The sequence below is a fragment of the Electrophorus electricus genome, chromosome 4 (assembly GCF_041902795.1).
Source record: "Electrophorus electricus isolate QZ-2024a chromosome 4, ASM4190279v1, whole genome shotgun sequence".
NCBI lineage: Eukaryota > Metazoa > Chordata > Actinopteri > Gymnotiformes > Gymnotidae > Electrophorus > Electrophorus electricus.
The window spans coordinates 3,344,318-3,359,004 of NC_137500.1; the positions used below are offsets into that span (position 1 = coordinate 3,344,318).

The 14,687-nt window shown below is 40.9% G+C and overlaps 2 protein-coding genes across 5 annotated transcripts; one reads left to right on the forward strand and one right to left on the reverse strand.

Annotated features, from left to right (window-relative positions):
• The first annotated feature begins 1,040 nt into the window (after positions 1–1,040).
• myod1 (myogenic differentiation 1) lies at positions 1,041–2,986 on the forward strand. The gene is made up of 3 exons (XM_027015227.3): positions 1,041–1,746; positions 1,929–2,007; positions 2,151–2,986. Exons 1-3 carry the CDS (start codon positions 1,237–1,239, stop codon positions 2,384–2,386), a joined length of 825 nt encoding a protein of 274 aa, XP_026871028.2. The 5' UTR covers positions 1,041–1,236; the 3' UTR covers positions 2,387–2,986.
• Positions 2,987–5,088: 2,102 nt separating this feature from the next.
• On the reverse strand, positions 5,089–14,348 carry tnnt3a (troponin T type 3a (skeletal, fast)). 4 transcript variants are annotated; one of them, XM_081711823.1, is made up of 13 exons: positions 14,211–14,348; positions 11,923–12,136; positions 10,348–10,524; positions 8,854–8,871; positions 7,957–7,975; positions 7,755–7,800; positions 7,530–7,646; positions 7,354–7,431; positions 7,143–7,256; positions 6,908–7,020; positions 6,710–6,800; positions 5,911–5,951; positions 5,089–5,393 (listed from the first exon to the last, which is right to left on the reverse strand). In XM_081711823.1, exons 1-13 carry the CDS (start codon positions 14,331–14,333, stop codon positions 5,357–5,359), a joined length of 1,188 nt encoding a protein of 395 aa, XP_081567949.1. In that variant the 5' UTR covers positions 14,334–14,348; the 3' UTR covers positions 5,089–5,356. The 4 variants fall into 4 exon arrangements, with proteins under 4 accessions (XP_081567949.1, XP_081567950.1, XP_081567951.1 ...); XM_081711824.1 differs by lacking the exon at positions 5,911–5,951 and adding an exon at positions 6,478–6,518; XM_081711825.1 differs by lacking the exon at positions 8,854–8,871.
• Positions 14,349–14,687: the final 339 nt, after the last annotated feature.

Below are 14,687 nucleotides of genomic sequence, written 5' to 3' on the forward strand. Positions count from 1 at the left end.
CCTTTCTGCCATCTGTTGGTGTAGGCCTGATACAGTTGTTGGCTATTTTCGAGAGTAAAGGTTTTAAGTAGCCTAAATGAACCGAATGAGCTCTTAAAATTAGTGCACGCTATCATAAATTGAATTGTTCAATTATTCAATAGGAGGAAGGCTGATTAATAATGTTTTGTCTGTGTCGCATCAGTTTTAGACCGATAGATTAACAAATATTACTACAGAAATTACTATAAATGCACTGAAGTTGTACTTAACAAAGAAACTGAAAAAAATGCATACATTTATTTTCACACTTTCATACGACTAATCTAATGCAGGTATAGTTCAGTATTTAACGATATTTGCTATAAGCTCACTTGAGGTCAGGGGATGTTTAAATGTAGGCTATTTGAAGTATTTTTGGTTGACAGTACAGGTCAAAGAGGCACAGGTTTAACTACGTACTGTATGTCTTCATGACCGCAGTCCACTTGAGATCTCGATTAAAGCGTGCATTTTGTCATTTGACTATTCCATATTACCACTGGGCACTAATAAAATGTGTCAGTGTATTCAACGTGTTACGCACTTAACGTATTATTAATATTTTATGAATCTGTGTGGATAACCTGTAAGGATAAAAGTATGAACTACATAGAAATTAGTATAATATATCCAGTACAGCATTTAAAGCAAACAATATTAACATATTTCTTTTATTCATCTGATATTTACTTTTTCGTTTATTTACAAATCGAATTTTTCATTAAAAAAAAAAAAAAAATCTGTAAAACAGTTCCCGCCTGTTTTACTGCAGAAGTAACGTAATGCTCAATACTAACTCAACTGTTCCGTTTGGAGTTATCGATAATTTAGTGACTCTGACTTATAGACGCATTTCTAATCCTAACCTTTATTGTTGCCACCATCATTATCTTTTCGGCCTGAGAAACTGAAATCCCTCCCACGGCGGCTGAACACGCGCCTATTGGTCAGAGAGTGACACGCCCGACACGCCTCGAGTTGGCTCAGGTTGGATATAAACTGGGCGTGAGCCTCCTCAGCAACAAGTGCCTCCAGGGTGCACGCAGGACAGTGTGTTGAAGTGACCCAAGCTTATTGTCTAGAACATTCATTTGTTTCAAGAAGCTTTAGCCAAGCATCTGCGCTTGAAAAGATATATTAGTCTAACAGCTGCAAAAAAAATTCAAAAAGGAGGAACGCGATACTCTTGGGCTACACTTTTTACGCACAGAAAAGATGGAGCTGTCGGATATTCCGTTCAACATCACCTCTGCTGACGATTTCTACGACGACCCTTGCTTCAACACAAACGACATGCACTTCTTCGAGGACCTGGACCCCAGACTCGTCCACGTGAGCTTACTCAAACCGGACGAACATAGTCACATCGAGGACGAGCACATTCGGGCGCCGAGCGGCCACCATCAGGCGGGCAGGTGTCTCCTGTGGGCATGCAAAGCCTGCAAAAGGAAAACCACTAACGCGGATCGGCGTAAAGCTGCGACCATGAGAGAAAGGAGACGTCTGAGCAAGGTCAACGACGCCTTCGAAACCCTGAAGAGATGCACGTCCACCAATCCCAACCAGAGGCTTCCCAAGGTGGAGATACTGCGGAACGCCATCAGTTATATCGAGTCCCTGCAGGCTTTGCTCAGAAGTCAAGAAGACAACTATTACCCGGTTCTGGAACAATACAGCGGCGACTCAGACGCATCCAGTCCCAGGTCCAACTGTTCGGACGGCATGGTAAGAAATCGGATCGGCGACACACTGACTTATGAGAAAACTGTTAGACTGACTTGTCTGAGGTGTCAATGTCAAACTATTTCAAAAATAAAATTAGGTTAATTCATGGAATGACTGTATATTTTTATCGTTATGTTTATCTATCTCTAGTAAAAAAAAATAATTGTGCATTTTTATTCCAGATGGATTTTAATGCCCCCCCGTGCCCGTCTGGAAGGCGAAACAGTTATGACAACTCCTACTTCAACGAGACTCAAAATGGTAGGTCCGCGTGACAATCATGAGTGACATTCTGCCAAAAACTCAGTTAAAACAGTTTTGGAGAAACATAATTTAATGTATTATTATTATTATTATTATTATTATTATTATTATTATTATTATTATTATTATTATTATTACAGGGGACGTGCGGAATAACAAGAATACAGTCGTCTCGAGCTTGGATTGTCTGTCCAGTATCGTGGAAAGAATCTCAACGGAGACTCCCGCGTGTCCGGTGCTGTCAGTGCACGAGGCCTCTGACGGCAGCCCGTGCTCCCCGCAGGACGGATCTACCCTGAGCGAGCCGGCGGCGCCCACGCCCTCTCCGACTAAGTGCCCCCAGTCGGCTCAGGACCCCATCTACCAAGTGCTGTAGAAGAGCGGACAACATGCGCGTTTCAGCCAACGGGAGGGATAAACAATCAGCTTCCATGCGGACTACTATTCCTGTCATAAAGAGAAAAAAGGCAACGACCTGTTTCACAAGACGCTGGAGAAGAGAACAGAAACGCTAGCTTCTCAATCTTTCTTTTTCTTTCTTTCTTTCTTTCTTTCTTTCTTTCTTTCTTTCTTTCTTTCTTTCTTTCTTTCTTTCTTTCTGTAGAAAATGTCAAATTCCATTGTAATTTTGGCTCTGAAGTCAGTTTCTTAAATACTCTTATTTATATAATTTGTCAGCTTTCAGTATGTGACCATATTTTTCCCTTTTTTTTTTTGAAAATATTTCTGTCATCTTTATCTTTTACTATTTCCTAATTATTCGCGAGAGAATAATCATTTCAGATATGAGAATTAGAGGACCATTTTTGTATATGTGTATATAAGAGTTGTTTTGTTAAAAATTGAGAAAAAAGCAAACATTGTGTATTTAATGCTGCCTGTTTGAGAGGTTTGTTGTGTCCCGCGTTATACTTTATATTTATACATCTTCAGTGAGTGAATGTCGAATAAAGATATGACTTATTTATACACGCAAGGACATTTTCTCATGCAAGTCTTTTCTGTTCTCCGAATAATATGGCACTTAATACATTTTAGTTTAGTCGGTTGATTTATGACTACTAACACCTAGTTTTTAATTCAGTTAAACCGTTTAAAATAAGAAACTAATCGAAACAATGTGAATTTTTTTAACTAAACAAAAATCCTTGCCTAGACTATGTGTCAAGGACCTGTGTAAATTTTAGATCACTAAATCAAGTGGTTATTTTAGTGTTTTTTCTTGCTTTAAGTGCTCGTTTATTTTGCGATTCACCAGACTGCTTTTGCAGTGTGGCTTGATAATATCACACCCTAACGGTGTAAAACAACGAGGTAACGATGTTGTTCTTAATTAATTCTTCAATGCGATTTAACGTTGAATTAGCATTACTACTATCAGTTAAATGGTTAGGGCCTCCAAATCCATGTCAAAACACAGTTTCCGTATAGCCGCACAATGCAGTGGTACTTCATCGACCTGTGCCTAAGGTGTAAATGTATAAATCAAATAAATAAATTTGGTCATATCGCCTACGTATAAACGCTGTCGTATTATATCGAATCTGTGTTCATTTAAAATTTTCAAGATTTCAGGTTACTTCTGCTTACTTAAGATTATTATTGTTAGGTAATGACGATTAGATATCAGATAAGACGGCAACAATAATTTCGAAATTATACTACTACTACTACTACTACTACTACTACTACTACTACTGCTACTACTACTACTACTACTACTACTACTACTACTAATAATAATAATAATAATAATAATTTCTGTTTCATACGAATCAAAGTCAAATTCAAATTTATCTATATATACAGCAGTTGTTGTCACAAAGCAGCTTTACAAATGTCCGAGTCCAAGCCCCAGTGAGCAAGCCAATTGGCGAGGAAGAAACCTCGAGAGGAACCAATTCCAGTGCCGACGCATATTGTGGAAAACAAGAAACAGCAACAGCGCCATCTTGTGTAAGCGCATAATAATGCGCAAAATCCTTTGTGAAACTTTCTTAACTAGACAAAAATACTCACATGTGCAGCCTCTTGATCTTTTACTTATTATTTTTATAATTAAAACGCAATGTAAATATCTTTAACTAAGTTGTATTGCTGCATTTTAATAAATACTATTATAAAAGCTTAACAATCTATCAACAATCTGCAGTGAAGTTCTGCTCATTTGAATTGCACATTTTATAGTCTAATTTCAGCTGTTGTCACTGTGCACGTGTTAACGTGACACATGAAAACCGTCGGATTTCTGTGAACGTTAAAGACTCCGTAAACAAGAGCACTGTGGACAACAAGGAGGTCACTGACACGGCGCGTTATAAAGACTATACGTATCTGATCATTTAATCAAAAACCCGGTTGCTCTGTCGCGAAAGATGGTAGCAGGGACATTCCACCAACACCAACGCTAAACACATCTCAAGTTACCCTACACTGGAAAACTAATACGCATTTTGTACTTGTCATTTTAGGCAGATTAAACCACATTGAAGATCTCTTAGACATAGGGAGGTTTGCATAGAGGTGTGTACAATATAATCACACAATAATTTCTGTTGTGTTACACTCCTGGACTGCTGTAGTGGGTAGTCCAGTTCGGGATTTGGGACTGAAATATATATATTTCAACTCTCCTGCCAGTTCAGCCCAGTGATTAATCATTCCACATACCATCCTGCTACCAAGTATTTTCACAGTGCTGTTGCGACCTCACCGCCTAGACAGTGTCGTAATAGTTGAGACTCCAATACTTTTGATTATCGATTAATTTGTTATCCATACCGTTTATTTTATGCATTTGACGTGACTTATAGGACAAGAAATATGCTTAATTCTGACCAGAAATGTAGTTTACTTTGACATTTCTCAGGGACGGTTTCGCTCAGGAGCGGCGTTGTCTTGTCAGTTTTGAGGTCGGGGGTGTTTCTTCTTTGCAGGCTTCCTGTCTCGGGATACTTTAAAATGATACTAGTACGGATTTCTTTTTTTGTGAATTGTTTAAAAAACAATCGTGAATGACAGGGCTATAAACATGGACTTTATTGCTGTTTAAGATAAACGACAACAGATCTACTGACAAAGGATTAAGAGTAAAGTTTTATTTACATGAAAAAATGAGAACCAAACAACAGTCCAAGGCGAGAAAGCGTGAGTGTGGATCTTTGACAAACAGTAATCACAGAGTCTTGTAGAGTATTTAGTAGGTCTGCGGCCAGTAAAGCGCTAACTGCAGTACTGTTGCTTCGTCTCTGCGCTGTGGGCTGCGCCTTAAGATGCGTCGCTGAGACTCCGCGTGTTCCGCGCGCGGTGGCGGTCGGTCTCTGCCTCGCGCTGTGGCACGAGGCGCTTACTTTCTGCGGCGAGTGGCGGCGCCCTTCTTGCTGCTGTAATGTGACAGTAATCGGGAGAACCGAATGAGGCAGTCCAGCTCCACAGCCTTCCGACTTAGCTTCCCATAAAGACTGGGGCGTTAAACCGGAGTACGCAGAACACGTCTGCGTCTACTCAATGTTTGCACTCAGATCCAACTACATGCCACATGCACAGCATGCGTCACTTACCTTTGTACATTTATATAAAGTTAAGGAGTCAGTGAGGTAAGTCTAACTACTGGCTATCACAAAACAATTTCTGGCAGAAATGCAATTTTTGCTGAACTATTTGGTATGACTAAAACGCTACTATATATGTTTAATGTATAAAGGAGAGAGAAAGTAGTACTTATAGCACGCGTATCTCACCATCATGAAGAGTTCATGATTTGGAAGTCACAGATTTAAGAGTTTAAGAGGTAAAACGTGCCTCAAAAATCACTTTCACAGGCAGTTTACCGATTAGAGTACAACGGAGTACGATGGATCAAGATAATGGAGAATCGGAATATCAGATTAGTGAACTTACTGTTTCTGCAGCTCATCAATGCGATGTCTGAAAGTGAGCACCTGTAAACAACACATCGGCACCTTTTAACATGCATGGAGGCATTATCTGGGCATGACCCGGCCTCACCTGGGGAAGAGCAGCTCTCTGGACACGGCCTGGTGGACTAGGACGACCCAATGCTACAAGCTAATGAACTCTTACAGTCTTTCAATAATTATTTTAATCTTGATTTGTAATCAGTGACCGTTTCAGAAATACACTCTAACAGAATTTTAACAACTGTCCATACCTTCACTGGTGTTCTGTCTGTTACCTGTTAGTTCTGCTGTACTTAGACCGGAGGTTGAGCCTGAATTTCAGTGACCTAATTATGATTCCAGCAGATTTCCGACAAAAAACCTTCAAAAATGCACGTGATTCACATGCTACTATGTTTTAGAAAAAAAGAGAAAGAGAAATGATGTTCTTGTGTGTGAATCACCCGTTCTGCTCCGGTGTATTGTCCTTTAGATGCACTCATCCGCAGGCAGTCACAGAACATGCACAGCAGGGGGCGCCCTGCCTCCTGCTAAACCTGTGACTTACTATTTACTCAGTTCCTCCACTCTCTTACGCAGTGTTGTAACCTGGACAAGATTCAAGTTGTATTTTTTAATGTCTCTCACGAATCTCGAAGATAAACCTTGTAAAAGAGGCCTTAAAAAAAAAAATCTGTTTTTGACTGAGGTTTATAAATGTTTCCCTCACATTCAGGACACCATGATATGAAAAGCTACTGTATAATTGTCCTTTTGTTTTGTGTGTTTGGACTGCCTACCTCATACTTCTGTTTCTTCAGTCTCTCCATGTGATCAAACTTCTCAGACTCCAGAGTCTTCATCCATTCGTGCAGTTCCTTGATCTTATCCCTGAGATCCAGGAACAGACACGGGTCAGTGACAGGTCACAGCCCTCAACAACAGACCCCTGCCCCGATGTGGTGGCTTGGCCTCCCAGTGTACAGACGACCCCTTACCTCAGCTTGTCTTCATTGAGATGATCGATGTTAAGGGCCTTGCGCCTCTCAGCCAGGATCTTCTTCTTCTTCTCTCTCTCAGTCTGTTTCTTGCCACCTCTCTTAGAGTCAGCCTGGAATGGCATGGTTAAACCCAAAGCTGAAGTCATGCTGTTCTAGCACCAGCGCTGGTGCTTTGAAGGCACAGGCGCTCAGTGGCGCTGTGTGTGATGGGGAAAGGAGAAAGCGGAATCACCTTTTGCAGGTAGCTGCTGTACTGAGAGCCCATGCTGCTCAGGGCAGATTTCTTCTTGGCTTCCTCATCTGCTTTCTTCTTAGCATCAGCTTCTTCCCTCCTCAGCCTCTCTTCCTGTTCAAGCGAGCAGGACGCGGTCTCAAGGTATGGGAGGTAAGAGTGTATACGTATGTGTACGCGTTCACGCGCGTGTATATAAGCTGACACACACCTCGCGTCTCGTCTGGCGCTCCTTCTCCTTCTCAGCTATGATCCTCTGCTGCTCAGCCCTCTCAGCCCTGCGCTTCTCCTGCGGAGGAGCGCACAGGGCACAGCCGCAGTTACCACGCGCCAGCCCCGCACGGCCCCCCACCGCCTCCACCCTATTCCTCAGCCACGCTCACTCACAATTCTCTCCTTGAGAGCGATGAGCTCCTCCTCCTCCTTCTTCCTATGCTCGAAGTGGGCATCAATCAGGCCCTGCAGCTCAATGAGGTCCTTGTTCTGGCGTTTCTTCTGGATGTCCTGTGAGGCGCGGAAACACAGAACTTTACTACATCACTCCCTGGTCACTCCCAATGCCACCTGTGCGAGTGTTCCATTCATACAAAAACAACCAATAAGATCCCTCACATCAAAGTCCACTTTGTCGCCCTCAGGGATCCTGGGAGCTGTTGGCCTTTAGTGAAAAGATAAAAAGAAGGATCTTAACCAAAATTAAATCAGATTATTTGTTCATAAACATGCAAGTCCCTGTGTAATTTCGAGAGCATAGTTCAGAAATATTTTCGCATCAGCATTCTCAGTTAAACTGAGTGTGAGGATAACTACTCACTTGAACTTCGGCTTCTCCTCTGTGGATTAAGAGTGAAGGGGGACAAGCACACATTACTGGGTTAGAAATCCACTCATGGTAGTACATGAAGCAAACTAGTAGTTCAAACCAAAATTCCAATGTTGGTAGTAAACAGCTTAATGATTGGGTAAATATTTTACAGAATGAGTAGTACGATTGTAAAAATATTAGGAAAAAAGATAAATCCTTATTTCGAATTAAAGGAATGAAATCAGAATCTTCCAAGCACTAATTAATAAACAAACATTACATAAAATGCATTGAACATTTTGAAAGTCAGAGAAAAATGTTATCTTGAGTTAACTTGTTCACAGAAAGTCCATTCTACCTGTAACACATCTCTAAGTTATTATAGTACTTAGAAATCCACACAAAGGTTATTCTTCAAGTACGCAAGCTGGAGTTTGCCTCTAGTATCAAATGAGCCAGATTACACTTTCTGCTAAAGCCCTACACCAGTCTACGTGTGTACATTTTGGATTCATCCAAAATGAAACCCTTGCCTGGTGGCTGAGTTAGTATCTGGTCCTCCCTCTTGAAAGGAGAGTCAGTTGTGCATGCCATGCAGAAAATGAGTGGCATAGCAGTATATTGCTACCCATTGGTTAGTGGTCGCCAGCATTTAATATTCTTTCACCCTTTGTTCTTAATTTTAGAACACACCATTTTAACATTTAGGATTCGACTTTGCGTTCGTCTCTTTTTGGGGCATGGCCAATGGTAGCAGTGCTCCTTGCTCCAAAACATCATGTTTGACTGGGAGGAACCGCAGTGCATACATACTCCAACAGAGGGATACTAACGACAGCTGAGACAAGGGATAATGAAGACCTGCCGACAGCAAAGAAAAGTGGCACGTGTCCGTAATCAACATACCTTCCTCTTCAAAGACCTCTGCATGCAGCGAGCGATGAAAGCAAAAGCAGAATACACAATATTAGCAAGTGCAATACATCTGTATATTCATCAGATGGCATTTAAACTTTAGATATCAAAACATGCAATGCCATACACTGAAAAGGAAAACCTGGATTAGCCAGTTAAGTGGCTCTTCTGTTCAGTGAATAAAAACATACACTTTAAGATGTCTTATGGAGATAATCACATATTAGCATTACTTTGATGTACATAATCTTTACAAGAATCATTTGTGATAACATGAGGCCTCAGTTCAACGGCTTAGGCGCTTCAACCTCATTTTTCTTTTTACAGTGTATTCATTTTCTAGAATGGAATTAGAAATCCTACTTTGATGACAGGAGATCTCCTTCTAAGGTGAATCCACCCGTTCCTAAAGGAGCAATGAGTCATTTTCCCAATGATTTTTCTTCTCATTATGAAACAGTCAGCACACTTACATGTAGTGGCCTGGATGGCTCAAACATTCTGCATTAAATCTATTTGAAACATAGCCGCCTCCATGTGGGGGAGCTGCTCTGTGGATCAGAAACTACTTCAGGACTATTGAGGACGATTGATTCATTTGACGACTATTGACTATTGAAAGCTATTTGATTCTTCATCTCATGTGAGCTGCAATGCTTACAAAAAATTAAAACTCTAATTAATCACTTTCATAAATGTCGTGTAGTACTTTTCAGTGGTAAAAATCACTTACTGCTCCTTAAAGTGCATTTTTCTCGTTTATCAAAGTGTTTTTGCCATAATTATATGCACGGATATGGACATATAAATCATTAACTGGTGTGACAAGAAAATATATTAGACTACAGCACTAAATAACTTCTATCACCCAAAATAGAGTGAATAATTATCTCATTTCATCATCAAATCACAATTCATAAGAAATACTTTGAAAATAAAACAATAACTATGCAATTAACATGGCGACACCATTGGACTGAGGCAAACGTCCATCAGCCGTGCCATCATCTGGGTAAATAAGAACAGATAAGAGCTCCGTTTAACTTCATGAGGTTGTCATCCACAATCATTTTCTCAGTTGACATGGCAGCTGAACCAGTGCATGACAGGAACACCCAGGGACACTCCCCCTGTAACAAGTTATTTTTGCTGCTCCTTTACAAGCTCTGTATCTATTCAACTAAAGCATCTAGAAGCTTAGTATGCCACTAGGGCAATGAAGAGACAGTCAGAGTCTGGCAGCTGTGTTACACACTGTGCAGTGTAAGCAGAGAGAGTACAGCAGTCGGGAAGTCACTTGTAGGCATAAGTACATGTCTAGTTGTAACAGAGACGGGTAAGAAGAGGAGGTTATGTTTGCTTATTAGGGTCCTGGTTGTGGGAGTTGGGGGGTGGGGGTTAGTCCGTTGTAACTGGAGTCTCTACTACAGAGGAGCGCACTGCCACTTTATGGGTGAGGATGAGAGAATATTCCATGCGACATACCTTCCACCACCTCGGGCTCGGGTTCGGGTTCTGGTTCTGGTTGCGGTTCTGGCTCTGGGGCTACTGGCTCTGGCTCTGGCTCTGGTTCAGCCACAGGCTCGGGTTCTGGCTCGGGTTCTGGTTCTGGCTGCGGGGCCGCCTCAGGCGCCACCTCTACGTCTGTTACCTCTTCTACGACTATGCACGCGCAGAGGAGTGGGGTTAGGGAGAGGAGGGTTAAGCCCAAAGAGGTTAGTGGAAGAAGGAAGGGTAGCCAGAGAAGAAGAAGAATCAGGTTAATGGTCCACAGACTGGTGGTCATGGAATGCAGGGAACATGGAGGCCACCAGGAGGCGCCGTCCCCGGAAATGCAGTACATGGTGCAGAAGTAAGGAAAGTTGTACTGGTTGCACACGCAGAAAGAACAGCAGAGAATGCATTAGATAATGTATGATACATAAATAGGGACCTAAGAAAAGATTTATGTTATGCAGTGTGAGCCAAAGATAATCATATAACAATAATTAAATTATTTATGTAATACTGTGAGCTAAACATATTTTTTTCACTTTGTGTGGACAGTCAAGTAGGATTACTGTTTTATTATTTTATTATTGTATTTGAATTAAGGAGAAAGAGAGCTAATGATAACGATAGGATGAGTAACACGATGAAGGACACGGCACATGATTCATGGGCAAATCCGTAAAGAGAAGATGATGGAGTAGAAGTAGAAGACATAGAAAAGGTGACAAGGTTAAGACATGCACGGACATTGATACAGCATCTGCATGGTAAAAGAGACTTAAGTCACTGCACGGACGAAACTGCAAAATTAGAAAATTAGTACTGATATCTTTCTGATATGTAATTTATAAGGTATGTATTTTACCTTCGTCGCCGACTTCGTTTTTAAGTTTTGGAAAAAGAAAGCAGTAGATCAGCAGAGTTTTCAAAGTGCCCGACTGTACCCAGATCAGTGATCTGTGTACAGCTTGGAGTCATGCCAAGCACACACTGTACATTCCTCCACAGCTGATAGAGTGGTCTGATTCAAATTTAAATCCTTTTGTTGTTGGTACGTCATAACATCAGGCTGACTCTATTTCATCATATTTCATAATTGTATCTAGCTGTGGAGTATGGGCTATCTTATCTAGCTTGTACTTTTCAGTAGAAAGCTGGAGAAATGCATTGCAAACAGATTAATTCATATTTTGCATTCAATGATTCGGTGTAGTTTATGGTTTAGAAAGTGTAAACTGAATTATTCTAAATCTGGACCTAAAGATTCTGACAGCAGCAGTGGTACCTGCAAGCATGCATAAGAGTTCATTCCAGATTCAGCTGAGACTGAAGAAGCACCCTTCATCCAACAACAGAACATTACCGCAAAATTAACCTCTGACATTCCTCAAGAACTTTAATAGCTGCCTTTAATTTGAACCTGCAAAGGTTTCTGTTGACAGACTTAAAACCTGCACTCACTTCACTGTGGAGCATCTATAGCACTGGGACTAAAATGATCGTTATTAAAAACTTTAAAAGGGAATCAGAATCATTAATTATTCTAAAATTAAAAATGGCAATACTCACCCTGCTGATCACTGTAAAACCATAAAAGCAAGAAAAGAACTATCAGTGTCTGATTGTTTAAGATAATGTATTTGAATTTATATGTTAGAAACATAATCCACTCTTGGTTGGGTCTGTTTATGTAATCGACGGAGAAGGGGATTTTGTAAGGTGAAAGATATGCAGGAAACTTACACTTCCTCTGTGTCAGACATGATGATTGTGGACTTTGGTACTGAAAGGGAAAAAGGAAAATGAGTTACACATCCACCTAATCCTCGATGATTCTTTATGTAGGCTAAATATAGATTCCTTGTAGGAGTGCTTGGAGCAATAAATAGGTTTCCTCCCTTACCAAGTAGATTCGGCCCTTTCTCATTGACCCTAGCCTGGACTTCCTTCTATGCCAGAACATGTACCATATAGGACCTATAGGGGATTGGGAAGACCACTGGGCATCCAGCATTTTCCTTAATTTGCAACCCTTTTTCAAGTGGTTTAGTTCTGAGCTCTAATATTAGCTCAGAAAGTCACTAGACAAACGTCTATAAAAGCCTCCTGAAACTCAAGCTCTCACTGAGCAGTAAGTGAGAAGGTCTTACGTGGAGTTTTGTGATGTTGGGTTTTTTTTACTTGGTCTGAGAGATTAATGAGTCTGTCAACACATCAGTTCCATTAAAAGATAAAGATCAAGCGCTCTATATCAGTACTGTGCATTTAATTAAATCAATTAAATGGACTGTTTTGATTAAATAAACCAAAAGTTTTGCTATATTTGAGACATTTCCTCTATATTCATATTTTAGCTAATCTACATCAAAGTCTCACATTTTGATATATGGTGAATTTTGATAAAAGTAGATTACAAATATTCCTGAGGACTGAGTGAGCAGTAATGTAGATGCAAGACATCCATTTGAGTTCGTGGTGTGTAAGTATTCCATCTTAGACAGCTGCAGATCTGCTACTGACATTATTCAGGATCTAGTTTCTGGCTTCAAGATCAAGTTCTTTCTCTTGAAATAGTCTCCATAACACTCTGACTACTCCCTTATGTGGTCACAGCATATGCAGAGACATTTTTGGAAATTTTCTAAGTAGAATTTGAACAGAGTTTTATATATCATTTCTAATTTTCTAATTTAGATTTGCAAAACAAGTTGCAAAATAAAACACTATCTACAGAATCATTTCCAACTATACAAAAAAAAGAAAAAGAAAAGCTAACTGAAAGTTTCTGTAAACATTTCTGTGTGTTTCTTTAAAAAAATCCAGATGATTTATGCAGAGTCTGAACTGGTAAGGCATAAATTCTCAGCATATTAATTTTTTCTGTTTTAAGAAAGTTTGCGGTGTGCTCACTGAAGTACTGCTATTCTGTTCTTTGAAAAAACAAAACAAAACAATGTTTCAATTGCTCCTGTAGAACCTGTCACTCTCAGACACACTTCCGACAAGTGCCACAAGCTTGGGCTCTTTGCAGTAAAGTAGGCAATCACTATTAATCAAGTCTAGATTGTCACTGGCATTGTGAAGTCTCTGGTGTATACAGCTGTTAGCATCATATAGCAATCTGAAGTGATACAGTAAGCTTTAAGAAGAATAACAATAGCCTCCTGCCCCAGTGGCATGACTAATGTTACACTAAAGTCATTTCCATACCTTACTCAATCAGCACTGCTAGCTGCTGCGCTTGCAGACAGCGCACTGACACGTCAAAGTAACACATGCATACTTACAGACACTCACATGTACCCCTTCCAAATTAGTCTGTGACCTTAGGGCAAAAGTCAGTGAACTTAGGGTACCAGAAGCTTTCTTTAGGTTTATGAATTAACATCTGACAGCAGAGAGTGCATTTTAATAACTCACAGGATAGTATTTATCTTATTGAACAGTCTCCTTTTCCAGCATGCACACAACACTGCAACACCTAACAAACATGCTAACTCTCCATCAAATATTGACCAGAAGCTGCTGTAGATCCTGTCAGTAGCAGATCAGTCCCTGCAGATGTGTTTTTTGCCTTGATTTCAGGTGCACGCGCATCACTGTGGACTATCCTCTACTCTCAAGCGTGAGTGGTCCAGCACCTTGACAATGCTTTTTGCACATGTATATTCCACTGATAGACAGACAGGGTCCTGTTCTCCATTTACTGTATTCTCTCAGTGCCTCTCACACAAACCGTCATGTTCTCTGTCTCACACATGCTCGCTCTCTCTCTCTCTCTCTCTCTCTCTCTCTCTCTCTCTCTCTCTCTCTCTCTCTCTCTCTCTCTCTCACTCTGCCTATTTTCACTGTCTTACCTCAGAAAAGCTGAAAGACGTGAGCTCCCTTGTGGCAGGGGACCGGCTGTAAAGTTCTGCAAACATCCAGGGCCGATTAAGTCCTTCTGTTATAGTGATATTTGATCTGCGGGGACGCCCCATTGGCTGGGACTGTGTGGTGGGTGGGGCCTAGGGGACCATGTCCTGGTCCTGGCACTCAATAAGGAGATGGAAGGTCTGAGAGAATGTGGGGGAGGCACAAGTTTGGAATGGGACAGTGAAGACAGTATCGCTATATTTGCTATTGCATTAGGCAAGCAAAATGACGCCAATGCCTGAAAGCTTGGAAACATGGAAGCCTCAGCAGGATAGTGGCAGGCTTAGCACTGCCATGCGCTTCCTGACCGACAGGTGGGATAGATGCTTCAGGACATGAGAGAGGTATCTACAGTCATACCATGTACATGAACTCATATGGATTACTGCGTTGTCATCTGTTATGAACCATGAAAAAAA